Here is a 21,667-nt window from a genome sequence, read left to right as displayed (position 1 = left end):
AAAAAAATTGAAATTGATGCACGTAGGAATGTTTACGACCTTTTAAAAAATTGCTCTTGAGTCAACATAATCTTTCTGATTGTGGAAAATGTTGCCGTGAAGCCCTAAATACTGATATAATGCTGGTATTATACCAGAAAAGGCGAAATATAGTGCTATTACTGTGCAGAGATTGACAGCTCTTTTCTGCAGTACTAATGCTGTTATATAGCACCAGCGTACAAACGTCAAATTTGAAAGCCTTATATTGGCACTGCTATTAAAAAGCTTCAGTTGGCTGTCATTTTCCGCCATGGTTTTAAAACCATTTCTTATGTTTTCTTTCGGTATGATGAGCAAAAAGGAAACATTTTGAAATAAAGGTCTGTTTAAAACCGTAATTGACTCTGTTCTAATGCATTGTAATGAATATCGTTAATGGGTTTTCGTTCTCACATGATGTGAATGTTTACGAAAATTACCTTTAGTAAGTCACGAACTGCGGTACCTTGCCTCGTCCTTCACGGTAAGTGCGCTGCGTTTGCTCCCTGGACTATATTGCATATGTTCGATTGAAATGAAATATGCCGAATATAATCTTCAAGAAGAGTTGCATAACAAATAAACCCACAGCATTACAATAGCATTATATCAGCTTTTTATTTGCTCTATAATGGCATTAAATTCATTTGTAAAGCGTACATGCTTTAAAGATCTTTGAAGTGTACGCGTTATATCAGCTTTATAAATGCATATAGAGCAAGCGATAATGCTATATGTCGGCTGTGTATTTATGCATTATTGATGCTAATATAGAGCTTTATTGCGTTGTTAATGCTGTAATGGAGTTTCAATGCAACATTAGTGCAAATGTATAGCAAATATAGTGCAATGGCTTAATGCTTATGGTTACTTGGGATTCGTCAGCTGCATTCAGCCCTAACTTCACACTTGAGTTATGAGAGGGGCTTAGGGTAAAACGGGTACACATGTTTCGTACGGGCATTCTAGCTGCCTTCAATTTGTTTCCTGGACTATTTAACATAAAAACTTACTTTTTACTGCCTCTTGCTGAAATATGGCGTATTTATAATTTCACACTTGTACAAGGGAAAAAATGGGGTGAAACGGGTAAACGCGTTTCGGGCGGTTATTTTAGGTATGTTTAATCGATTCTCTGAACTGTTTTGCATAAGAAAAACTACTTCGGTGAGCCGCTTTCAGCATTTTTCAATGATGCGTAAGGTATAAATCCACATATACATTATGTGAACAATTGGGGTAAAACGGTACACGGTTTATGCGGTCATTCTAACTATCTTCGATTGAGTCCCGGAATTTTTTTACATGAGAACTGCTGCTTTTTATCAGCCACATTCTGCTTCTTTCGTAGAAGCACAGCCAGGTTAGCTTTCCACTTTAGTTATAGGAAGAATTGGAGTAAGTAAGGTATAGCTCCACACTTGTATTATGTAAAGCATTGGGGTAAAACGGCAAACGTTTCGCACGATCACTCTAACTATCTTTGATCGATTCCCCAGATTTGTTGTATGAGAATTACTACGTATCAGCTGCATTCAGCCTTTTCTGAGAAGCAGGTTTAACTACAAACTTGAGTAATGGGAGGAATAGGGGTAAAACGGGTATACACGTTTCGTGAGGTCATTCAAACTGTCTTCAATCGTTTGTACATAAGAATTACTACCTTTCATCAGCCGCATTCAGCCTCTTTTCGAGAAGTACAGCCAGGTTTAACTGCATACTTGAGTTATCGGAGGAATTTGGGGTAAAACGGGGACACATGTTTTATCCGGTCATTCTTACTGTCTTCAATCGATTCCCTGGACTACTTAACACACAATTTTTTTTTGATCTGTCGCTTTCAGTCTCTTTCTGAAATGTTAATTGCGATATATCTTTACATTTGTATTATGCGAAGAATAAGGGTAAAACGGATACAAACATTTCGAGCGGTAATTATTATTATCTGCAATCGATTCTCCGGATTTTTCTACATAAGAACTAACTTTTCATCTGCCACATTCGGTCTCTTTGCGAGAAGCACAGTCAGATTTAACTTCACACTTGAGATATGGTAAGAGTTGGGGCAAAACGGGAACACACGTTTGTTATTCTAGCTATCTTCAATCGATTCCGGGCGAACTGTTGAAAAGTTCAATTTTAAATATCGCTAGAATTGTTCTAATACCCTAGCAACTGTTTAAACAAAAATTTTAGCAAAAAGTTAAAATTCCTGCTAAATTCGCATTCTGGACCACTGTGCATTGTAACACGTATCCGTCGGGTGATGCCAATTGAGCTGACATTTCTTTGGACTGAGCAAACTAATTTCTTTGTTTGTCTGGACGATGGGCATTTAGTGTGCGTAGGGAATACGCATAGTCTTGTCCGAGTGGAATGATGACTGTTTAATCATGTATGAGGATTATGAATTTACAATTCGCGAGAAGAATCGAAAACCAGTTACCAATTTGCGGCAGTTATAACAGCACGAATAACAAATGTAGGGGAAACCGAGGAGATTTAAAACAGAGGAGAGTTGAAACAGTTAGGGATTCAACAATAATGCATTTGTTTTGTTTATATTGTGCCCACAAATCTTCCAATACATGCCAACGACGTTAAGGAATTATCTTAGTGTGAAGGTATAAAAATGACACAATTGTAACATTCGATGCTTTAGGAAAAGTTTTGATAATATATTTGAAATAATTGGTAACTTGCCTCAACACACATTGATTGCTGTTTCAACTTACCTCGGTAGGAGGTGAGTTGAAACAAAGAGAACACTGTTACAGAAATCAATATGTTGATGCTTTGTTATTGATTTGTACCATTTAATCTAGCGTAATTTGATAAAACATAAATAGTAAGAAATTTAAAAATAAGCAATCATCGAATGACAGTTTTTATCGATTTATCTAATGACAACAAAAAATTGTTTCAACACTCCTTGGTCTGCCCTATTATTATCATTTTCATTGGATTATTTTGGTCCATTAAACAATCAATCAATGTTAATATTCGTTTACATTCCATCGAGTACTCTCATATACTTTGGAGTAGTACAAGCACAATATTATTGGTTGTCATGTAAACATATTTCTTCATGAGTATAAATGCTATAGCTGTACAAGCTATGTTAGATTATTGACGTGAAAGTGGACTAAACCAGGAGTCCCTTCTTTGTTTCTTGCATTTGCAGCTTGTCGCTTATGTTAAGTTGCTTTTTAACAGACCGAACATTTCCAAATTAATTAAACAAATAATAGTTCTATCATAAATTCTTGGCAGCCGGCTGCCCAGAGCAATAAACACACGATAACACTTCTGAGAGTTATATAGATCGATTCACTTATCAAGGTGAATCCAGATTTGTATAACTCTTTCCCGATCCAACTAACAAAAATTTTCCTTGGCAAACGTGGAGATGCAGAAGCATACACGCTCTCCATAACAACGTTTGTCGCACTAGCATTCCTTTTCTTCCCCGGTGACTGTAAGGACGTGACCGGCGCCGTTATTGGCACTTCAAAGTATAGAACTCTCAAAACGTGCACAGTGAGAATAGATAGCTACTCCCAGGCCCCATTCGTTGATTCTCCGTGCAATTTCGCAAATTCTGGTCAATCACGGAGTAGCAACTAAGAATTGTACAGTCATCATGCTCATTCTCATTGCAAACATCTTCAAGCATTTTTCGTGCATCACTTTTAAAGAACTTCAAACTGACAATTGCTTTAAGATGGTTATCGCATCACGCCTCGATAGTGGTGCATCGTGGAGACCGAGATAGCTTATGAACCTTTTTTTTGTTTGGTGTTTTTTCATACTTTGCACCAGCCTAAACTAATGATCAACCATTAAAGAAATGTAAAAGTAGAGATCTATTAGTGTTAGTGTAGTAATAATCGTAGTTTTTGTTACTAGTGTTCAATTGTTATGTGATAGTCGTGTGTCTCTGTGTATGTGTACGTCTGTGTATTTGTGACAGCTGGGTCAGGGAATGGATGCAGAACTGGAGTATATGATGGAATAGTGGGTAATTGATTGTCTCGCATGTATTTTTTTCCTTCCTAGGCTTCGTTGCCCACTTCTTTCCGGTGTTCAATTCGAGCATTGCATTCCATTCATTCGGAAGATTGGATTAGATAAATCGAGATACGATTAATTTACCGACGCGCGTGAATCATCCATTCCCGGTCAGCTTAGCATGACAAAGTTCTAACAGAAGGAAATTGTCGTTGATGATAAATAAATATCACTTGCTGGCATGTGTGCTTTTCTTTACATTAGTCTGCTTTATTTCACTTCTAGTAGTTTGCTTTTTCACTACTCTTGTTTACCAAAAATAATATCAGTCAATTTATACGCGTCTAACTTAATCTGTTTGCATCTTTTTTTAAATCTTTATTCATGTAATTTTTCCTTTTTTATTATATCTTAAGTTAGATTTATACTAACAATCACTAACACAATCAATTGCTTCTTTTTCCATATACACTTCAAACGTACGAACGCTCGTGGCCTTCGAGATAAGACAAACCTTGTCACAAACACGAGCATGTAATTGCAAGCATCCACACATAGTTACGCCCACAATTGCGCCAGCATGAAAACAACCTTATAATTAACTTTTAGCACTTATAAATTTACCAATGCGATCTCAAGCATTAACCCACCGTTAACGCGATCATGAATCGGCCACGTCCGGAAGCCCCTAACCTCGGTCCTAGCATCCTAAACTCGTGTTTTCGGTTGGACCAATTAAAAAAATGTCGCTAATGTTCACTAAACAACACGTTCCATGACGACATGACTAGGAACGCTAGTGATATGACGGAACTCTTTTTTAGCATCTGAACTATACACTGAAAATTAAGTATCAAATTCATGGATCATCCAAGAGCACACGCGAATATGCATAGCGGTTATAAAATCAATTTTATTCACGTCAAGTTATACGCTAGCACACTCGACACTAAAACGTCAACGAGACATACAAACACCCACGTGTTCGAACACGTTTACTAACAAACGCCCAATCCCTTCGCGATGATGCACTAAGACGAACGAACAACTCCGCCCAAGATTTCGCAAACACAAACAAAAACGCCCCGATGATTAAGTGAACGCTATAGCATATATGATATGATAACGGCGCTCTCAAGCGCGCACAAATAAACGTTCATTTCCACGCGATCGTAGAGTCCCGACGCCCGCACATTTGAACCGTACACTCAATCAGAATCACGGTCCGCTGCAATTGACCTTAAGCAGAGGTTTTTGTGGATGATATTTCTCGTCTCGCCTGCAATTGTCGTGAGTGATTCTGACGGGGAGCCCTTCGGAGAACTCAGCTCCCGAAAAGAAACTTATACCCGCTCGCTTTGGCCGCTTTTCGTAAGCATTGTCGGATTGGTTGATGGCAGCAGACTGGGCTTTGATAGCATTTTCGCGTAGTCGTTTCTACAGCCGTTTCTACATCATAGTCGTTTTTATACTACCAATAATGCAATGAGACTGTTCGTTAAAAAACAACGAGCGTGCTTGGGCCGCATTTTTTTTTTAAATGTAGGACGAAAAAGAGGAAAAATTTCATAGAATAGGTTTTTATGAGCATAGTAAGATTTTTTGTAAACGTTGAAAACCAAGTCGAATATGATGTTATATACGGTACACATTTGAGTTCTGAATTGAATGGCATAATTATTTTGTTCTTTTAAAGTTGAAACACGTAAAATAAATTTCCAAAACCAGTTCTCTACGGTCTGCAACACGTAGTTTCGAAACTTTTTCAATTTTGGAATCTTTGTGTCTTCGAAGAAGTTTCACAGCTTAAAACAGCGTATCCTCTGATAGCATAATCTTGGTGATTAATCCTACTGGAACTTACGATGGAGAACAGACAAGTTTGTGCCTGTGTACAAAGTTTCGTGCACGCGTTTAACCTCAAACATGCTTCGTCTCGATGTGCATGTTCACCCCGAACGTCGAACCCAAACGAACGATGTTCAAACTCTAGTTCAAACAACCGTGTGAGTACACGAGAACGGTTCACACAAAGCAAAAAGATTCAACGCTAGTGATGGTGAAAGTGAGAAGGATAAAACTGATGCCGCGAACCTGTGTGTATGAGAGGTGTACGCACACCGTGTACGTATATGGAGTTCGGTTGTGCAGGCGAATATGTGCACGTGTTTTGGTACGAAATAGCGTGTTCGAGTTTGTACACGTAGGTTTAATATGAGCACAGAACCAGAGCGAACATTGTGTACGATGTTCATTTAGGAAGACTGATGGAGAATTAATTCTTTGAATTTCAATTTAGTCAGAGGTTTGATGTATTCGACAAAGTTATTTAAAATGATATTACGGACAACTTTGTTGAAGAGGTGATAGCGTTATGCATGGGGAACAATATTCTTTTCTATTGGGTATTCGTATAAGCTACATTCATCATAGTCGGCCGTTCGAAGCTCAAGTTGTAAATTTTACAAAACCCCGAATTAAAAAAAATCTAAAAAATCATGGCAGTCGCATGAATTTTTTTTAACTTTAAATTTTATTGGTTCAGATAATATTTACATTTCTGTATAATATACATTGCAAGTGATATAGCTTACTTTCTGCTTTTCATCTTTGGTAACTTATTCATTGGTGGTAGTTTAGAATATTTTGGAATACATTTTTTGTTTTGCTGTGAATAGCTATGGTATGGAATCAACGCATGAATTCGTTTGCGTTACCTGTTGACTCACTCCCCTACCACGCCTGTGAACTTTCAACACCGGAGGTTACTGTCGGACTACGATGATTTTGCAAAAAAGATCGACCTTCAGTAAGTTCACAATGCTTGCAAAAATGTATGTTGATTTGAATCCCGGCTTCTGCAGGAATGAAACGCTACGGTTAAAGAACCATATTTTTAAAAAAGGAAAATTCCATGTTGGAGAGGTATAGTCCCCGTCTTTGTTCTTTCCAACAAAAAAATTACATCACACAAATTGACGTGAAATGTTTCGTGCATGCTTAATTAGAAATAATTCAAATCAGGAGCATTCAGCCTTTTTCCTACACGTGGAGTCAGGTTTGATTGATTGAAAGCTTCTGGAAAAGGATGCGTATGACCCTGAAGTTGAAACCTCTATAATTGAAACAAAAAACTAGCTTCAATCGATTCTTTGTACTTTTGGTATATGAATTATTAAATGAGTTATGGAATTTGTGCTTCGACTTCGTCTCATCAGATTCCGACACTAACTTAGTGCCAATGCTAAGCTAATGCCGAATTGACGCTAGCTCCAAAAACTAAAACACTATTTTTGTTTCTGAGCAAACCGCTAATCCTGTGTGATGTCCCACAAGAGTTTAGTTTTGTTACTAAGTTACTGTCAGTTTCTGACGAGACAAAGTACAAACGCAAATTAGTAATTTAGTTATAGGTTTTGTGCCCTTAATATGCAAAAATGGGTTGAAACAATTTTCCCCTTATTAGTGAAAAAATAGCTTTTACCTAAATTTTTCTCCACTAAAGAGAAATATCACTTAGGAATTAGTGATTTTGGTCTGCCGCATTCAAATTTTTTCGAGATTTGGAGCCGAAATTGTTATTACAAAAACAGATTAAAAAATTTCGTGCAACCAATCTAACTTATCTGAAATCAGTTAATTGATTTTTTAGATTGGAAACACAAATATCAATCAGCTTCAACTTCTTTCTAGTTAAAATCTGTTTTGAAAATCGATTGCAAGCGAGGGTCAAAAAAGCATGATAACGTATCATGTGGACATTAGACTGCCCAGAAAAATTATGTATTTTTGAAAACTCAATCGGCCCACCCCTGAGTCGATTCCTAGTCCCACCAGGAGTACTTGCACCAAATTTTAAGCAAATCGGACAAGTCTTACTACCGGACCAACGTGCCTGAAGTTTGTATGGAATTTTTCAACAATTTGCATGGAGAAAACTCCCTAGTTCATATTTTCGCCACTAGATGGCACTGTATACATCGTATTATCACTGTAAGTGAAAATAAGAAAGATAATTTAATTGTCTACAAGTTTGTCGAAGACTGCTAGTCAATTCGGCTTTGTTGAAAGTTATTAAACTTTTAACGAAGAGATGTCTGGGTCAGTTTTGCATGGGGCCTAGCAGTGCATGGTTATGTAATGTGTATCAGTACTCGAGTCCCGCGAACTATACATTTTTGTGAAATAATGGTTAGATTTAGCTGAATAGTATGTTTACAATAATTGTATTAAATAATACAAGCTATGTTTCGGTTAGAAAATTTTAGTTCTACCTGTGACCGCATAGAGGGCGCCACCACTAACTTTTCATAGAAGAGAGATAGAGTATCAAGATGTTCGGATGAAATACTGAAAAATACCTGCTCCATAACTTTGTAGAAGACACCAAATTTCTATCTCTCTCCGTTGAAAAGTTAGTGTTGGCGCCCTCTATGTGGTAACAGCAGGAACTAAAATTTTCTAACCAAAGCATGACTCGTATTACTTACTATAATTCTTGTAAACATACCATTGAGCTAAACCTAACGATTATTTCAAAAAAATGTTTAGTTCGTGTGAATCGAGTACTGATACACAACCATGCACTGTTAGGCCCCATGCAAAACAGACTCAGACATCACTTCGTTAAAAGTTTAATAACTTCTTTTAACAAAGCCGGATTGACTAGCAGTCTTCGACAAACTTGTAGACAATTAAATTATCTTTCTTATTTTAACTTACTGTGATATTACGATGCATACAGTGCCACCTAGCGGCGAAAATGCGAGCTGGTGGGTTTTCTCCATGTAAATTGTTGAAAAAACTTCAGCCACGTTGGTCCGGTAGTTAGACTTGTCCGATTTGCTTCAAATTTGGTGCTAGTACTCCTGATGGGACTAGGAATCGACTCAGAGGTGGGCCGATAGGGGTCATTTTTTTCCTGTCACTCTAGTGGACATTCTAACCACCTGCAGTTAAATTCATCGTTAAGTGTAATACTCAGTCCTTGAAAGGTCTGAAAAAAATCTTTATAATTGGAGCAAAATTCTACACCTTCCCTACTTGAGCAGCTTACAACAGAATCTTGAATTTCGAATTCTCCGAGTGCCGACGCCGTGGGGAAAAGTCGCAACATTTTCATCAACATTGTCGACTGATTGGGACCATTTATCAGACGTGTTCCGTTGTTGTGTTTGGGTACACTTTTGCACAGATCGGTAGTTATTTTCGGATCCTTCCGACTAGAGTCGAGAGTATCGAAATAGCTGGCGGTAGACACTTCACACTTTTCACTGCAAACCCTGCCGACGAAAACAACAACACACAGTGTGACACAGTTTATCACAGTGCCGACGGCGCTAGCGAGCTATTTTCAGGCCGTCCGTCGTTCATCAGTGAAACGGAGCCGGTGTATGTTTAGAAAGTAGCGATAGCAATGAGGGGGGGGGAGGGTTGGGGGTAGGGGGTTCCCTAAAAAACTAAATGCATTGTTGTGTTTACTAAATTTAGCTAACAAAGATCCTAATTCGTAATGTTTATCCGCTTCTCGAACAGGTTCTGTCGGGTCACTACCGAGGAAGGCGGAGGTGGTGACGGTACCATCGGCAGTAACAACCCCACAGGTCACAGCATCACGATGGATAAGGATGAGAAAAGGATGCGCCGGGAGATTGCCAACAGCAACGAGAGAAGACGCATGCAGAGCATAAATGCCGGCTTCCAGAGTCTTCGGCAGATGCTGCCCCATCACGAGGGCGAGAAGTTAAGCAAGGTGAGTGATTTGAGTGTTTAGGCTTTTTTTCTTAAAGTTTGACATTCTGTCGCAAGCTTAAGGCTAAATCTATTAGCGCGTTCATTTCCATGACCCATTAGCGCCCCAAACAACTCACGACAAGCAGAACGAAATTGCTCCAACACCTAAACGTCGCACTTACTAAATGTCACAATCAAGGTTAGATCATGTACCCACGCTGTTTACGCCATTCAATCATAAATATCAATCACCTACTGAAGCAACGGTGAACCGGCGGACAAGGGCGAACCATTTTCCTGGCAACGAGTAGGTACTAAAATAGAACTGTTCAATCTGAAAGCTTGAACCAAAGACAGCCGCCGAGCCGTTATTCCAGTTCGCAACAATGTTGTCCGACATCGTCCGTCAGGTGTGCATTAACACGCCGGCAGCCGGCAATAACAATCATTCCACCCACCATTCCTCTCTTCCTTTACTCAGTTTTGCCTTTCTTCGGTTTCAGCCCGAAGAAATGTGTCGAGCTCGATTATCTACGCATTCTGTCCCCACATCGTTGATTCGATTCGATGCAATGTTCCCTTCGACGTTAATGAAGTTATCTCCACCGAGTGATCGTTATCGCTTCCAGGGATTACATTTCTTAATTGTACGGTGATTAGATTAATAGCGGATTGTTGTTGTTGTGGCTTGTTCAGTATACATACGTATTTGCATCGCCGGAATGGATCAATTAGCGAGCGATTCCGGTTCGTGCATTCGCGCGGGAGAATTTGAGGCCCTTTTCAGGGCCACCCATTCGGCGGCCGGTCGCGTTGCTATGGAGCGCGAATTATAAGGTCAATCTGTCAGCGGAGGACCGATTATAATAGAATCTTACAGGAAAGATAATCTTTTAGTATGCTAATTAAAAATAATTGACAATCGTAAAACCACCCGCTCCAGCCACACGCGAAAGGCTGGTATATTGCGTTTGCATGTATTGCATTGTGCCTGGCGCTCATCTGGAATCTCGAAGCTAATAAAAAACACGGTATTCCTCATGTTCTGATCGTAGTAGCCCGCGGGGAGAGCGCAAGGTGGTCAACAAATCTAGGGCGGCCAGCGGCGGATGGGGCGACGTTACGGTTTAGATTGAAGCTGCATGCTGCATTTACAAATTTCATATTCGCTGATAAACCTTTACGATTTGGCAAGCGATCTGCAGTTGTACATGTAATCTTTCACTTAAATTACTCAAAAAGGTAAGGAACTGTAACAGAACCGATGAATACCGACTTCATCTTTTAATTACAAGTGTGTTATCGTTAACGTAGAATGAGAAGGGCAAAACCTTTGTCACCTCTTGTAAAAGCTGAGATGGGCTCATTTTTTCAAAGCCATTTTCAAGTTTTGACGATATTTACAGTATGATTGCACCGATTTGGTTGGTATTTTAATACGTGGGTTCAGACATCAAATGTCTCTGAGGTGAAGTTAAATTTGAGTAGATCGTGTAGTCATTAGTTGGTGTTTCTAATATTTGAATGGTGTTCGGAATACAACTATTTTCTCTTTATGCCCTGAATATTTTTAACTTTCTCGCCTATCAATTATTATTTTGCCCTTCTGTGCTTCGAATGAAATAATTTTAAGGTAACGTCAATAAAAATTAGGTAAGTAATTTAAGTAATGTCTTTCTCTAATATATTGGAGTATAGGAGTTGTACGTCTATCTAACTTTACTGAACAAATCAATGTGTTGTTTCTCCTTTTGCTGTTTCTTGCTCGACGACACTCAAATGTACACGGGAATGACCACATGCGACACAAAAACGACATTAACGCTCGTGTCTTTCGCGATAATACAAACCCAGTCGCAAACGCGATTATTGACGCCCACGAGCTTGCAATCATATAAACGTCCTGGCGATTAAGTCAACGCGATAGGACGTACGAATTTATACAAGCGGTATTATTTGCGAACATACAAGCGCCTGCTCTCGCGCGATCATGAATCGTACTCGTCCAGGAGTCCCCTCTCTAAAACACGGAACGTATATACACTAGACAACAAGTCTCGCCATAGTGAGATATGGGAGCTCACTTTCTCTTTCATCTGAACCGTACACTCAACTTTAAACATCCGACAACATGACGACACGTACGAACATTCAAAATACCACGCGAACATGCAAACGGCTACTAGTCTATATAAACGAATTCAATCACGCAACGTTATACACACGGTACCATATGCGACATTAAAACGCGGTCAAATACGTTAACATATAAACGCATGTGCCTTTCGCGATAATATAAATCTCGCCATGCAATCGGGATCTTCAAAGCACTCCCGCAATCCCGCACATATAAATACACTCCGGTAATCAAGTCAGTACATATGCTGTTACTTACGAACATATAAACACTTCGTACTATCACCTGTTTCCACACTATTATATATCAACCACGTGCGGAAGTTCCTACCTTTGCTCCCAGTAGCCCAGGTCAATGCGTTCAATCGTCGTCTAAAAAAAAAACAATCAGAGATCAGATTATATTGGCTGAATTGGCACGTTCCCCATGTTATTCGGAAATTTGTACCTTACCATGTCGTCTCATTACTTTGCTGGTAGGAGAGTAAAGGGAGGTGAAAGAAAAAAGGTAGGGAAATGGAAAATTACGACACAATATAAAAACAACACAAAACAAACAGCCTCAATTCATAACTCCCTACGGAGATAACATAACTCCCTAACTCTACCGGTAAAGCATATAGCTCTTCACCACACTGGGTTAGAAACAATAGTATATCCTTGAACTTTAGCTCCCTGTACATAGGTTCATTTGTGTATGGAGAACCAAAAATCCTGATATGGAATTGTATTATTGCAAGTCAGTTACATATCAAATGATATGAAGTTCTGTAGTCAGGTTCACAAAGATCACACGAATAATACTCATCACAGGGCATAGTAACCATATGACTAGAATACTTTTTTTTATTTCGATTATTGAGGTTTTAACCTTAAGGTCATTCGCCTCTTCGGGTTAGAAAAATCTCTTATGGAAAGTTTCTAACCCTAAGTGTGGGGTCCGGACTCGAACGCTGCGTGCAAGGCAATCGATTTACCAACTACACTACGCCCACCCCCATACTAGAATACTGCAATTGCACTATATGATAATCATCGGCGAAACCATATGTCGGAAACTCAAGTTCGTTAATTTTCTCAAATACCATTCCACGACAAGTTTCCATATGAGTGGTGACAGCACAGAACATCCGCAGACACTCAGTTTCCTTATGTCTACTTCTCTTAACGACGAGCATAGATGTCGGTTGCTAAGCATTGCGTGTATGCAGTTCTTGATATATGAAAGTACTCCATGACCTCGTGCTGCTGCTATAATGGATTCAAGAGACACGTTGCTGGGAGCACCTTTAAACTGCTAAGGTTGATTGCTTTTGTGACAACATTCTGTAACAGGGTGGTAGTAGACTTCCACTGATTTGAGAAGGGAGGAGGACAGAATCTACGATCTAAAGCCGTTTGCCTCCTCCTAACGCGGTCACCTATGAGAATGAATTTTACAATTATTTCCCACCACGCTAATGAAATCCTGTTGCAAGACTACAAGTAAGAACTTTTATTCAAAGCATGCTTGAAGTGTTCATATCCTCTTTGAGGGAGAATTGGAATGATTCCATCTTTTCCCGGAAACTTATACGGAGCAAAACTTTCAATCGCTCATTTTATCGATTCGGTTGTCAGAATTCTACGAACAAATGTTCAAGAATCGGAGCAACATGAATGAAACTCAAAGACAGTCGTCGAGGTTGGTTCCGTACGGCTTGAAAAATGTGTGTCAAAAAGACAGTTGAGTACTACATCTTCGTCAAACGAGTATTCACCATTAGCAGTTCTAATCGAACTGACATGAAAGTGTTTCGATTTCAAAAGTAACTTATTTAATCTACTAGCTTCGTTGAGATTTGAAACATTTGTGCAAAGGCTTTTTCCAACCACATCGCTCAGAAGATCGAACGGCGTTTCTATATGCTTTGCGAGCCAACTTAATAGCTTTCGACTCGTCCCTGCGTCTGCGATCCCATGTTGTTCTACATAACTTTTTGAGTCGAACAAGCTCGGTATTCCTTTAAAGGTGTTCCACTAGAAGCGCACATAACTCGGAGCGGACAAGTCTTTTGGCGTGCTTCTACTATGAGTGAGTTTGTTCTATCCATGATCTCACGCAAGTTATTTGGAGATTCAATCGTTGGAAGACACATATGAAACTCAGTCGCCAAACCCTCTTCGTAGAGGTCCCAGTTCGTAGATGAGGGATTACGATATGTGACAATATCTAGTGAGACATTCAAATGATCAAAGATGATTTACTTACGATCAGATAACAACAGTTCGAAATCGTTAGGTACAAACCAGTTTGCCAACTCATGCGTAATACCATCAGAGCAGAGAGCTTCATCTAACACCTCTTCCCTGCCAGATCGTGCAAATGTTAGGCGATTTTCTACATTAAATGAAAGCAGATTTGAACTACTTAAGTATTTCATCAAGTAATTCGGTGTCTCCTAAATAGATATCTGAGCTGCCCCAAAATATGTGGCGGGTTCAGTATGATACAACCCTTTTGAATATATCAGAGGGTGATGATTCATTATGCGGCAAATATTTTGAACAATAGACCCATTTCCTGTTTATGTTATCAACTGTCATATTGATAGCACAGGTTCCTGTCTTCAACTTTCGTCTCAAAAAAACAAACTCATTTACATAATTATATGGCACCCTGGGGAGTTCATGACCTGTCATAAGGGGAAATTTACTCCCTTTCAGATCGGAACCGTATATACGTATCGTATCGATGTACTTCGCTTCTGATGAAATTTTAAGCGTTTGCTTGTGCATATGTGGGATGGACTTTGATCAAATATTAGATTCCTACTTTGCGGGAAGGTGGAGTAAAACGGGCATTGAAAATTGGCCCAAAGAAATAGGTCGAAATTTTAAAATCTCTAACTATGGTTTAACTTGACGACATCTAATTCTGTTCAGTTTTTCTGAAAGGGTTTTAGGAGGGGTTGAAAATAGGATATACCTTTTCGATTTGATATCGATGCTTCGAAAAACATTCATGTTTAATCATGAAAAAATGAGATTTAAAAACGTTGTGGCTCTTTCCAACAACATAATTGAGGGTAGGTTTGTATGGATGAATTTTATAGGAAACTTAAGACTATTAGCTGGTGGCAATAGCTTTTTGGATTGTCTTGAAATTCGCGAAATATTACATTTTTTCGAATTTTCAAAATATATTTTTACTCGGGGTTCTTTTCCAACCAATTTTTTATCCAAAATTCTATCATTTTCAGGATATCTCAGACAGTTCTACTCCATTTTGATGCATTATAGTAATAAATTTTGTGAGAAAATCTGGGGTTCAGCACGATTGAAAGACCTTTCAAAAATTGGTTGGAAAGGAACCCCGTAGTAAAAATATATTCTGAAAATATGAAGCTTCTGAAAAAATGTAATTTTAAGACACCTAAAAAAATTATTACCCCAAATCGTTAGTTTGCTCTAAAATTCGTTCATACAATCCTGTCCTCAATTAGGTTGTTGCAAAGAGTTAGAATTTTTTTAAAATTGTCATTTTTTCAAGGTAAAATATGAATACTTTTCATTGTATCGATTACAAATCGAAAGGGTATGTTCCATCTAGCGAGAAATTAAATAGATCAAATGTGTTGGGTAACAGCTGCAGTTGTATGTGATCTCGCTTTAGAGACAGGGTATGATCATGTGTTCTTCCTGGAACTTCATCATAGCCGAGGGATAGCATAAGAGGTTGTGCATACGGCCAGAGTCCCGAGGACTGCAGGTTCGAATACTGCTTATGGGGGATTTTTTCACATAATTGCTCTCGTTTAACTCGCCATTTCGATCTGTTTTTCCCATTTGATACATACCGCCAAAAATTCTTAAGGTAGGGTGATGAGCCCACTTACGCCATGTTTCTATTATCACCCTACCCATTTGAAGCCGTTGGTTAGAGCAGCGTCTGCCATCTTTGTTCAACGCATTGAATCAAATGGTAGCGCAACAATAGGGGCACTCGTTGCTGTTGTTGTCAATTTGTACGCATTCCATTGATTGTAGGCCGAGCGATTAATAAATTAGTGAGGCGTTCTCCTTAGTGTGGTGAAAATAAGCACTTCACCCTATATCCTATTTTTAAAAGCTCGCAAAGCCCTCTCAGAAAAACGGAACAGATTTATATGTGATCAGATTTGCGGTCAACGCAAACATTCTAGAACCCGCTTGAATATGCAAATGGCCACATGGTTATTGGATCGCATTTCTACACGCGTAGTTTCATATAAGTTAGCACACGCGACATCGAAAAGCCCACGCGTTAAAGCACGGTAACATACAAACTCTCGAGCTCTTCACGCTCATCCACGCACATTCACGCCTGCAATCTCGCATACATGAAATCACCCTGGTGATTAAGTGAGCGTTTTAGCATTTATACAACGTAGTCTCGACCACGAACATACAAATGCTTGTTTCCACGCGCGCGATCATGATGTGGCCCGCTTCAATTGACCTTAAGCGTTATTTTAGTGGGTCCCGTCTCGGTTTAGTGGTTTCCCGTCTCGCCTGCACTTATAGTGATGAGTGATTCTGACAGAAAGCCCTTCCGACAGCTACAGTTGGACCACCCCCAAACAATTAAATCGCAATATATAACACAAACATGCCGTTTTCGTCATAACTGTTCAAAGATTCAACTAAATTAGAAATTGTCGGTACTAGTCTAGATTTGTGTACCTTAGTGGAATAGCTTAAAATATAAATGTTTTTCAATTTAATGAGAGAGGTTTTTACTACTTTTGGATAATCCCTTGACATTAAAGAAAGAAAATACTTAAATTCTTGACGGCCAAAGTCTATAGATGTTGCTCAGAGTGAAAAATTTTCAAATTCCATCTAACCAGAATTAAGAACATTGCTCAATTTCTTATGAAAACTTCGTTAGGCATAGCGGCAAACATTTTAGCATGGAAAGTTGGATTTTAATATTCCGTGTTACACTCGTCAGTAACTGCCACCAGCTTGCTGCCAGTTAGACGATATATCCAAACCAACTCCAAATTGGCACCAGTTAGACACTAAGTCCAAACAGTTCACACAACATATGTGATCGCCTCCTAAAGCAACTAGCTGGTACCCAGTGATGTCTCGGTTAGCCAAGCACAAAAGCTCTGGGTCACTGACGAGTATAGGGAAACAAATTGTCTTTTGACATGAGAGTCAAACGCCTACAAATATGCAACCTTCTTTTTCCAAAGGGAAAACTTGGATTAACCAGTTTGCGCATAAGGGCACAAGATTTAACTTAAAAACGCTTTTAATTCACCTAACAGTGTGATGAGACATTTCTTATAACTCTTATCACTCTCTTCGGATATTGTATCGTTTGAGAACATTTAGATCTTGATGCTTCGCGATGTTTTTGATAACACATACTACATGGGATAGTGGCAGGACTCAGAGAATCGCTCAAATCAGCATAGGACAACATCAGTGCTAGAAATCTCAAACCAAATCAATGGGAAAGCGAAAAATGGCCCATAAAATAGACATACCAACGAATTATTGTTAATGCTCTGTTAATAAAATATCTAAATTGTGGTGGGAAAACTGAATTTTCCTAAAGGGGTTATATATTGTACTGAGCCAAAAAATTCGAATTTTTTTTTAATCGATTTGAAGTTTATACTTTACTCAAATTTCCAACGCGACTGAGAACTAAGAAATCAACGCTTTTTCTTGAAAACTACTAGCAGTGACACCATTCAAAGAAAATCAACAGTGAATATTTCCAGTGTTTTATATTCTAGATTGCACGATTCAGTGATCGAAACCAAAAACTTCATAAAGTATTTGAAATTATTAAATTAAAATTTGTTTTTGCTATTCAAATTGACAAAATTATAGTATCGCCCCTTTGGCGATTGTTTACATTTTCGGTCCCACCTATCAGCATTGAAGTATCGCCCTTACGTTTTTTACAATAACTACAGTTTTACACCACCGATTTCGTCCGGGTTTTTTCAATAGCAATCATTGTTACTATTTACAGCTGGTATCAGCTTGATAATCCTAAAAAATACGAAAAAACAGTTTCGCCTCTAAACTGCTAGCAAAAAAAGTATCGCCCTGTTTGTTTGCATGGAGCGTGGAGGGCGAAACTTTAAATAAACAAATAAAAATACAGTTTCGCCCGTTGTATTTTTTGCTGTAGTTTAAGAAAGCAATACCGTAGAATCAAATTTTTAGGTTAATTTGTTGCGTTTCAAAGCCCTCATTCGCATGTATGAAAAAAGCCTTATGTTTACATTTGTAAGTATCGCCCTTTTCACAAAAAAAGTGTTGAAATCAAAATCGCAGCTCCTGATATCACGTTATCTCTGAAGTGCATGCGTGCATAGTTCCAAATTTTACTTCGACATCGACTTTTTCTAAAGGTGACTTCCCAGTAGTATCCTTGATTTGAATTATTATCGCTAATCCTAATGCCAAAGAACAAATAAAAACCTCTCGAAAACGAATCATTTGGGAAAATCATCATCATTACTGGAATTTTCATTTTCACGAAACTTTTCGATAACCTTCCGTCACTTGCGTTAATGCACTGGGTGCACAGTGCTCTGAAAACCTAGCGAAATCGTCTTAGGGCAACAGCGGGTCTAATTCAGAGCTATCTGCGCGGCGAGTTAAATCTGTAAAGAATACTAAAAATTAATTTCTCTTCCACCATTTTCAGTTCAGCAATTCGAGAGATCGTGCTCACCGCAAACCATGAAAAATAGACTACGTTGTGAAGCGATGGTCACTATTTATTAAAAAATCACGGTTAAATAAAAAATTAAACTATTAAAAAATTTCAAATAGTTTTTAATTTTCACAAACTTATTAGGAAAAATTGTTTAATAAGCTTACGTAATATTGTGTAGGAAAAAAGCTGAAAGTTTCAGTATTTTCTCCATCTGCAACATATAAACCCTTAAGTATACCAATTAATTGGTATACGAATTGGAATAAGTTCGCCAAATTTTGGAAGAAGTCTATAAAAAAACCCCTTGAAAGCTACCTAAAAATTGTTGTAGCTCGATGCAACAAAAAAATCTCCAAAAAAGAAATGTACCTATTAATGTGAAACACAGCGAATAATATATACAATAAAGACCCATTTTTATCAGTCTCATGGTGTATTTTAGGCTGACAAAATGGGGACATTGACTAAATCGGGCAATTTTTTTTCTTTATAATAAACTGAAGCTGTTAAAATATTCTTCCCGTCCCTTGATGTAGTCTGATAACTATTTCTGATTATGATGAACCTTTTATTTTTACATATTTCCATCTTCATGATAAGGAAAACATGCGCAAGAAAGGATTTACTCCAATTCAGTCTTGTTCGTCTGCTAGAGCCCATCAAACATATGTTCATATTTGGCTGATAAAATCGGGGTTTCAATGTATTATAATAGATATTCAGCATTCGAAGAAGTTTCTTGTGAACGAGTGTAGAACGACTATGTTTCTACTTGCTTGCCAGAAATTCGGTTTGGTGAAAATCGATCATACTGTCGAAACAGCATAATTCTGAAACCGTAATTTTTGAAGTTTTAAAATTATGCAGAATAAATTTTTCAGAAAATATTAACAGAGTTCGTGTTGTCTTTAGCGAATTTGTTGAGACTTTATTATAATCATGAATATTAACCTGAGAAAATTCACCATAAATACGATATACCGTCAAAATTATATTATCAAATGATGCGCTGTTTAACGTTTGTAAAACTCATTGAAGATACTAACCTTAAATTACTGTTTTTAAACATTTGACCTATACATATAATTGGTCATACAACAAAAATCAAATGCTCATCAAAATCGATCAGAACCTGCTAGAGTCGAATGGAAATCGTCATTTTTCATAAATTTCTTTCTACATTCGGAAAGTGTTATCCTCGTTATTAATCATATTACGTTTTCGTCTCAACTCGACGCATTCCAAAAAAACCTGTTTTAGGTGGGTGCAATTGTGCTTTTCTCATTTGTCCAGACTACGATTCCATGGCTGGTTATGTTCAATACAATGGTGGAAATGAATATTACATGTTCAGTACGATTTGCACATACATACAACGGATCGACAGCCACGATTTTGAGATACTATGTGATACTGAAACATCGCTTGAAACCAGCGGCGGATCATGGAGAAATATCCGGAAGGTCCAGGCCCTGCGGAACATTTTCAACTTGTTAAGAAATTTTAAACTAGTTTTAATTTTAAAGTAGCAACCCCTCACTGCATACTCCCTCCGGGCCGGTATGATTACGATTTTTAGAGTGATTGCATAACCTTTCTATATTAGAAAGGCAAAAATGTACCAAAGTCCAAAAAAGTCAATTTTTGTCAAACATCTCAATGTTTCATGCATTTTAAAGTCATTCGGCATCAAAAATACAAATTTGATTTTGAAATTTTTCATTTCATTTGTGCAAATCGATCCAGCCATCTCTGATTAACAAAGGTTACATTTTTTTCCACATATACACATACACACACATACATACACACACAGACATTTTCCGATCTCGACGAACTCAGTCGATTGGCATATGACACTCGGCCCTCCCAGTCGGGATTAGATTGACGAATTTTAGAGTGAATGAGAAAAGCAAAAACATTTTTAGCAAATGTTGAAAGTTATGCATTTTTTTGGTGAGCAGTTCTATGTTTCATAGACATTAAATCAATTTGAACTTCGCTTCCTATTAACTAAAGACCCTTATTACAGTACATTTCTACAAAAGCGAGCTCAATTTGAAAATAAATCTGAGGATTATGATTGATTACAGAACTCTGGAATTTTCTATTGGAATGTTTCCAGGCAAGAATTTGATATTGATGCAATTAGACAACTGTGAAATCAAGACCAATAGATCAGTTACATATCAGGACCCCATTCCGACAATTTATCAAAAGTCCTCATGATGTTTACAACAACAGGTTATCAATGTACGGATCAAATAATTGTTATTGTAATATTGAATTAAATCAATCTGCATCAATAAATTTTCAACTTCAATCCAATATTTTTTTGGGTCTGTGGGGGGGGGGGGTGGTTGTATGGTGTTAAACCCCAAAACCTTCTCTGGGCTACGCCGTTGCTTGGAGTTATTTATTTCGCTTTTCATTTTCCGATATGTTTCAGATCGATCCGATGGTCATTAGTTAGAAAAATTGCAGTCAGAAGGTTCGCACAAATGAACATTTTTGCACTGATAAGTTATCAAGTTCCTTCCAGACAACTTGGAAGTGTTCGGTGCGGTGATTATTTCTAGCGGTTGTAGATAGAAAAATGAAATACAAAATTCGATTTGTCGAAATAATGTTTGGCTTATTTCAATGGATTATTTCTATATTGAACAATAAATAGGCGACAAAAGGTAATCCACAAACAACAAGCCATAACTTTTAAAGTATTCAAAATAGATATTTGAAGTCTTCAGTAAAGTTATTCGCAAAAGTAAGAGCTACAAATTTGCTGAAGGCATCATTTCGATATAATCACTTCCAAGAAAATTTGTGAAAATATCTCACTCATAGGGGGATTAATCAGCAAAAACACAATACCAAAAGAAAGGTCATATTGCCTCCATTAAATTCTCCGAAGATACTATTGACCTAAAATAAGCCGTTTTGGCGTTAATAATAGATTACATGTTTTTGGTCATATTTCTGGCAATGGGAAATGATAAAAATCTTTCGTCCGCATTTAATGTTAAATATCTCTTTTGATAATAGTCCGATTTC

At 38.0% G+C, this 21,667-nt stretch overlaps 1 protein-coding gene across 4 annotated transcripts in view; it reads left to right on the top strand.

Moving 5' to 3' along the window:
• The window catches only part of LOC131679030 (uncharacterized), a 473,776-nt gene that overhangs the window by 160,548 nt on the left and 291,561 nt on the right, over positions 1 to 21,667 (top strand). For all 4 annotated transcript variants that reach the window (XM_058959554.1, XM_058959553.1, XM_058959552.1 and 1 more), the window contains exon 3: positions 9,568 to 9,784. In XM_058959554.1, coding sequence (XP_058815537.1) covers positions 9,568 to 9,784 — 217 coding nt within the window. The remainder of the gene's footprint in view (positions 1 to 9,567; positions 9,785 to 21,667) is intronic.

Source organism: Topomyia yanbarensis, chromosome 2 (assembly GCF_030247195.1).
Source record: "Topomyia yanbarensis strain Yona2022 chromosome 2, ASM3024719v1, whole genome shotgun sequence".
Taxonomy (NCBI): Eukaryota; Metazoa; Arthropoda; class Insecta; order Diptera; family Culicidae; genus Topomyia; species Topomyia yanbarensis.
Note: the sequence above shows the minus strand (reverse complement) of the source record. Positions and strands in the feature narration are given on the sequence as shown.